The 7,349-nt window shown below is 52.9% G+C and overlaps 1 protein-coding gene across 9 annotated transcripts in view; it reads left to right on the forward strand.

The window, feature by feature from the left end:
• Positions 1 to 7,349, forward strand: part of Arhgap23 (Rho GTPase activating protein 23) — a 102,298-nt gene that overhangs the window by 54,202 nt on the left and 40,747 nt on the right. For all 9 annotated transcript variants that reach the window (XM_031354975.1, XM_031354973.1, XM_031354974.1 and 6 more), the window contains one exon: positions 6,458 to 6,775. In XM_031354975.1, the coding sequence (XP_031210835.1) occupies positions 6,458 to 6,775 (318 nt within the window). The remainder of the gene's footprint in view (positions 1 to 6,457; positions 6,776 to 7,349) is intronic.

A 7,349-nucleotide genomic window follows, 5' to 3' on the forward strand; every position in this document is an offset into this window, starting at 1 on the left:
AGGCCAGGAAGAGCTCCTGGGGGAGGGGGATTCACTGACCCCTGAAAAGGAGGTTAATGGAGAGGTGCTCCTGCCATGGATGTACGGGGCAAGCTATGTTTGGAATCCTGACCAAGCCATTCTTGAAAGACCATGGATGAGCGATGGGGTGGGGTTCAGGGCAAAGGAGCAAGGGCAGGATGAAGGAAGCAGAGGCCAGTTCTCTTCAGGCCTATGAGGTCCTGGGGTGCTGACTTAGTTTAGGGACAACTGAAGCCCTTGGGGCTCTCAAATCTAGAGCTTTCATGCGGCTTCCTGGGGTGACTTAGTAAGGGAAGCCAGGGAGTAAGAGGGCTGTTTAGAAGCCACCACAAACAAGACCCAGCTAAAAGCCTGTGTGAGTGGGGTGGGGGGGTGCCCAGGAGGGGACCAACAGAATTCAGAAGGGAAGGTGGGGCTTTAATCTCTCAGGCGGGAACCCTGGGCTGGAGGGGGAGAGAAAAAGGAGGCAGGGTGGTTTAGACAGATCTGATTCTGATGTGATGGCTGCTCTGAGGACTTAGAACCTAGTGCTCATGACTCAGTGTCTCTAAGGGAGCTGACTAACTTCTCCAAACCTGCTCCTTAGCATTTAAAAGGCATGGTGTGAACAAGGGTGGACCATGCGATGTGTGGTGAGTCTAGTCTGTAATCCAAGCTATTTGGGAGGCTGAGACAGGAGGATGGGAAGTTCATGACCCATCTAGGCTACCGAGTGAGTTCAAGATCAACCTTAGCAACTCACTAAAATTCTGTCTCAAAATAAAATGTAAAACAAGGGCTAGGGATATAGATTGTTGGTAAATGTTTGCCTAGCAGGTGCAAGGGCCTGGTTTCAAGCCCTAGTCATACCATACACATGCGCGCACGCACACACACACACACACACACACACACACAAAAGAAAAAAAAAGTGTTTCAATTGGGCGGTGGTGGCGCACGCCTTTAATCCCAGCACTCGGGAGGCAGAGACAGGTGGATTTCTGAGTTCGAGGCCCGCCTGGTCTATAGAGTGAGTTCCAGGACAGCCAGGGCTACACAGAGAAACCCTATCTTGAAAAAAAAAACAAAAAAAGCAAAAAACAAAACAAAAAAAGTGTTTCTTGTGGGCTGTGCCTCAGGAACTCTTTCCTGACTTATGGAGGGGCCTGGGTTCCATTCTTAGCATTGCAGAAAGAGTGGCAGGAAAGTGAGACTGGGGTCCCCACAGAGCTTGGTACCTGGGGGCTGCTGTTCTACTTTACCGCCATTACAGGAATCCCTCAGTGTTTATGGGGGGCTCCAGATCCATGGACACGAGAGTCCCTTATATAAAGCAGCTTGGTATCTGCGTGAGGCTTACACAATCCTCCCAGGCACTGTAACTCATCTCCGGATGACATATGTTGCCTCATACTATGGAAGGCTATGTAAATAGTTGTTACTGTGGGTTGGCTATGGAATGTGGAGGGGGGAAACATCTGTACCCTTTGGTACAGATGCAGGTTTTTTTTTCTTTCTGAGTGCTTTTGATCCATGTTTGGTTAAATCCATGGCTATGGAACTTATAGAAGGGAGCCCTGTAAGGGTGGAATCTGGAAAGAATGAACTAGTCAGAGTTTGAATTTCTACACAGCCACATGTTGTTGTGTGTGTATGGCTTCAGGAGCAAACTTCAGTCGCCTGAGCTATAGGGTGAGTCAGGAGGAGAGAGGTGTGGGTTATGTAGGCCAGGGAGGACAAAGCCCCCTGCTCCAGAGGGGCCGGTGAGCTTCTAGTGACTTAGGGGAGGGAGCCAGCTTGCCCAGTCCTGTTCTCTTGGGGTTGATGACCACAGAGAAAGTGCTAATGGCTCCTCAATGACAGGTGCACTGGCAGTCACAGCACAGGGAGTTTAGGGGCTTAGCAGGGTGGGGTCTGTATGTCTAGGCGGTTGAGATAAAGCTTATGGGAGTCCGTAGTAGAGGAAGTGGGTGGGAGGGAGTATCCTGGGGAGCCCCCTCCCTAGGGGCTGGAGGGAGGCTGAGAGTTGTTATGTGCCAGGAGCCAGGAGCCTGGAGAGCCCAGAGCAGGTGGTAGAAGGTGAAGTGGGCATTTGGTCCCTGGGGGGGACTTTTCTGTCTTGAGATATGGGGTAAAGTGCAGAGATGTGTGACGTAGGATAGTAGTATGTCTGTGCTGGAAGGAGTCCGTATCATCAGCAATGGCTGCTGTTTATGTGGTCATTGCTGTTTATGTAGTCCCTGGGATGGGACTAGGAGCTGTTTGTAAGAAATTCTAGGGAAAAGGTTGGCTAAGGGCCTCTGGGGCTGAGGAAGGTAAAAGGAGGCTAAGAATCCTAGCGCCTGGCTTGGCTGGCAGTGGGGACTCTCCCTTGAGCCTCTAGCTGCTCAAGGGGAGGATTTGGGCAGAGGAAGGTCTGTTGGAGCTGTGTGATCCTACACATACTTTGGCTGAGATCTTGTGAATGGAAACACATAGGCATGGTGCACAGGGAGGTACAGGGAGGCCCACATTAGTCTACCAGGTGTGCACAAGCACCTGTGACCTAAGGTACAGAGAGAAGGAGATGACAAGGATCTAGCAGAGTCTCTTTTTTACCCCTCTTTGATTTTTAGAGACAAGATTTCTCTGCATAGCCCTAGCTGTGCTGGAAGTCACTCTGTAGACCAGGCTAGCCTTGAACTCAGAGATCCACCTGTTTCTGTTTCCCAAGTGCTGGGATAAAAGGTGTGCACCACAGCAGAATCTTAACAGAAAATGGGAATGGCGAAGGTGAGGTTGGTCATGAAACTAAAAGGACATGGGAAGATGGCAGTCACTCCAAGACGGGGTGGACGAGGAGGGGCAGGAAGCTGCGTGAGCCATACAAGCAGAGCCTGTGAGAACAACATCCTCTACGTCCACACATGGTAGAAGTGTCTTAGTTCTACTTCTCTCAGGACGCCTGGCCCCGGCTTTGGGTGACCCTGCTAGCCCAGCTTCAGTGTTTTCTAGGCAGGGGCATGCATTGGCTCCTTGGCTCACTGAGCAGTTCTGAAGTACAGGGGCTTCAATGTCACTCCCTTACTTGGTGCCATGTCTGGGAACTAAAAGAAGTGTCCTGGAGTTGGAGTCAGCTGCAGACCCTGGGTCTATCTGGGATAGCCTCATGTCATCTACACCAGCAGTTCCAGCCCCCCTCTCCCAACCTCCACTTCCTTCAGAGACCACCAATGCCAGGCAGAGGATGGGTACATGCGTGGGGTAATCCTTCTACCAGAGCCACTGTGTGAGGGACATGACCATGACACTTGCTGCTTAACTCTCATTATCTGTTAGCGACACACATGGCAGGGAAAGATGTGACTTACTCAGGGTTATCCAAATGGTTCAGTCTCAGAGGGGCCCTTGGGGCCACCTCATGCTGACATAGTTATTCTCTTGGAACAAGAATCTCATTTAGTGGTAGGGCTGCTCCATTGATGCTGTCTCAGCCTGGCAGCTCTGTGGTGGTATGCTAGGCTAAGGGAATCCATCCTGAGGGAAGCTGGGCATGGGTGCTTCAGCTCTGCTCTCTGGAGGGTCTTGGGGCTCCCCCACCATCAGAACATAAAGCAGACTCAATATTAGCTAATGAACAGTTGTTGGTCTGCACCCAGCCCTGGGCTTGGAACACTTGTCCCAGCAGCTTGCTATGTAGCCAGGCCACCCACAGCCAGGTCTCGAGCTCATGGGGCTATCTGCAGGGGCAGTGAAACAGTCAGAGGCACCTTATCAAGAAGCTGATGCTGGTGACTGGAACTTAGAGCTGAGGGAGGAAGACGCATGAAGATTAGGAGTTCTACTACAGCCTGGCATGGTGGTGTACACTTTTAATCCCAGCACTTGGGAGGCAGGGCAGGCTCTGTGTTTGAGGCCAGCCTGGTCTACAGAGTGAGTTCCAGGATAGACCGAGCTGGGGGCTGAGGAGTCCAGCTCAGTGCAGAATCTTCCTGACATGTACAGGCCCTGGGTTCAATCTCTAAGGCAACACCAATAACAATAACAACAACAACAAAAAAAAAATAAAATGAAGAAGAAGAAGGAGGAGAAGGAAGAGCACATGGCTCAGCAGGGGAGGAGGCTTGCTGCCAAGCCCCACGGGAGCGAGATCCCTGGTGGAGGTAGGGAACTCGCTCCTTCAAGTTGTCCTTTGACTTTCACTAGCATGCCACAGCACACCCACATTTCCCCACCCACTTAAATAAATAAATAAATAAATGAATGAATGAATGAATGAATGAATGAATGAATGAGAGGTGGGGAGAGGGTGCAGGAGGAACAGCAGCTGGCGCACAGGCTGTAAGAAAGGAAGGCAGTCACGGGTAGGCAGAAGCATGGTGCCCTGACAGAAGCAGGGAGGTGAGCTTGGAGTCACATGGAACCTCAGGACCTTCTGTTTGCTTTAAGGAGCTACCCAAAGGGGAGTCTTTAACAGCTGGAGGGCCCAGGTGAGGGGTCACTGAGGGGACAGGGTGGTGCCACCCAGGTGGGGATAGGTGATACTCTGAAAGGAGCAGAATTGATTTCTCATGAGCTAGATGGCAGGGGCAACTCCCAGGTTTCGGGGCAACTGGGCGGATTGACCGAGCTAGAAAAGATGGCACAAGGGTGGAGAACAGGTTTGAGGGCAAAGACTCGTGCACTGCAGTGAGCAGGGAGTATGGGGCCCACCCATGCTATGTGCAAGTTAGGGGTGGGGCCGGGGGTTGCTGAGCAGGCTTTGAGCCTCTCAGGACGGGGCTGGTGCCCCATAGTGCCACAGGCTGGAACTGTACAGTTGGGATCAGCAGACAGCTGTGCATGGTGTCCCTGCAGGAGGTGTGCAGGGCGAGGAGAGCTCAGGACAAAGCCCTGAGGCCTCTTCTGCAAGGCAGGTCTCCCCCTCTGTTGCCTGCCGGGCCTGGCCTAAGGCTTTGCTGTGAAGTGCTCTCTGCATAGGTGATGGTTGGCGTCGTCCTTGGCTACTGCCTGCTAGGCATCCCTCTCCCTTCCACCATATCTCCAGACAAATGTCTCCAAATGGTAGTTCACTCTAGGTAAGAAAGAACTACAGGTTGTGGCTGGGGACATGGCTCCATGGTTAAAAGCGCATGATCCCTTTTTTCTTTTTTTTTTTGTTTTTTCAAGGCAGGGTTTCTCTGTGTAGCCCTGGCCATCCTGGAACTCTGTAGACCAGGCTGGCCTCAAACTCAGAGATCTGCCCGCCTCTGTCTCCCAAGGGCTGGGATTAAAGACATGCATCACTACCACCACCACTGGGCTAGCACATGGTCCCCTGGCAGAGGACCCAGGCTCAGTTCCCAGTGCCCACAGGACACTTCACAGCCATCCCTAGCTCTAGGTTGAGGTGATCTCATGCCCTCTTCTGACTTCCACATGTACCAAGTACAAGCATGGCATACACACCTGCAGACAAAACACTCACACACATAAAATAAAATAAAATAAAATGAACTACAAGTATAGAGGGTGGATTGAAAGCAAGGAAGAAGCTTAGTGGTGGTGGCGCATGCCTTTAATTCCAGCACTCCGGAGACAGAGGCAAGCATTAGTTTGAGGCCAGCCTGGTCTACAGAGTGAGTTGTAGGACAGTGGAGTAGGGCTATACAAAGAAACCCTGTCTCAATAGAGAAAGAAAGAAAGAAAGAAAGAAAGAAAGAAAGAAAGAAAGAAAGAAAGAAAGAAAGAAAGAAAGAAAAGAAAAAAGAAAAACAACAGCAACAACAACAAAAGCAAAGCAAAATAAATTAATTTTGCAAAGGGAAAGAGGCTGCCTGTGTCAGAGGCCATGGAGCAGTGCGGCAAGGGCTGGAAACAGCCTCTGGCTCCCAAGTGACCCAGAGAGTGGCACCCCTAGTGGAGTGTTGGGGAGGGGACAAGGCACTGGGGAGGGCACCCTCCCCAGACTGTTGGCAGCTCCTGGCCAGCACAGTTTTGTTGAGGGTGACTCACGAGGCAGGGTCTGTGCAAGGAGTGGCGTGGTAAGAAAAATGTTAAAGACAAGGTTTCTCAGCTAGACGGTGGTGGCGCACACCTTTAGCTCACAGGGGTCAGACTGGCCTCGAACTCAGAGATCTACCTAACTGCCTTCTTGAGTGCTGGAACCAGAGGTGTGCGCCACCACGCCCAGTGGCTTGGTGAGAGTTTGTGCTTCTGGGGACCTTGCTCCTTCTTGGATTCCCTTTCTGGTCCCGGCCTGACAATGCTGGCATTTCCAGTAGGCGGAAGTTAACATCTTGGGGGTCTTAGTGGTCGGTAAAATGGTCTGGGCAAGTGGACTGAGAGGCCACAGGTTGCCTTTTGGAGGGGAGGCAGGATGAACTAGGGTCTGTCTCCTCTGTAATCCATGGCCTGCAGCTTCTCAGCCTCTGGCAGACCCGTGGTAGGCATGGCTCTCACCGCTGCCCTGTTTCTCTCACCCTGTGTCTTCCTGCAGAAAGCGGGCGGCGGCCTGCGCCAGTGGAAGCGCGTCTATGCCGTCCTGCGGGCGCGCTCGCTCTCGTTGAGCAAGGAGCGGCGGGAGCCCGGGCCGGCGGCTGCGGGGGCTGCGGCGGCCGGCGCAGGTGAGGACGAGGCGGCGCCCGTCTGCATCGGCTCCTGCCTGGTGGACATCTCCTACAGCGAGACCAAGAGGAGGCACGTGTTCCGGCTGACCACCGCTGACTTCTGTGAATATCTCTTTCAGGCTGAGGATCGGGATGACATGCTGGGCTGGATCAGAGCGATCCGGGAGAACAGCAGGGCCGAGGGCGAGGTGAGGCCCTGGGCTTGTGCCCAGTGGGCCACCAAGGCAAGGCAGGGGTTAGGGCAGGGCAAGGCAGGGCTGCCTGCCTCTCAGCTGCTGTGACCTGGGGTGCCCACTCTGAGCTATTAAGAATAGGACTACTCACCTGAGTTTGGGTTTGAGTTTGGCCGCAGGGCAGTTGGCATCCTCAGGGCCCAGTGACCAGCATCAACAACAACAACTGTGGTGATGACAGTAATTACTGTCATTGTTGGGACTGCCTTTGGCAAGCTCTGTCCCATTGAGGTCAGCTCCAGGCCAGCCATAGCCTCTGGTAGGCGAGAGGAGGCAACCTCCAAGGAATGGGGTGCAGAATGAGCTGTCCTGCTCAGATGTCAGACGGTCCTGAGTCAGAGGGCAGACACACGGACCTTAACCAGAGGCTTAGCCTTTGGCAGAGGCAGCAGGTGGGCAGGGGTTATGCCAAGTGATTTGGCAGGGGTTGGGGGGAAGCTTTGAAAAAAAAAAAAGGCATCGCCGGGCGTGGTGGCGCATGCCTTTAATCCCAGCACTTGGGAGGCAGAGGCAGGCAGATTTCTGAGTT

This window comes from Mastomys coucha, unplaced genomic scaffold (assembly GCF_008632895.1).
Source record: "Mastomys coucha isolate ucsf_1 unplaced genomic scaffold, UCSF_Mcou_1 pScaffold5, whole genome shotgun sequence".
NCBI lineage: Eukaryota > Metazoa > Chordata > Mammalia > Rodentia > Muridae > Mastomys > Mastomys coucha.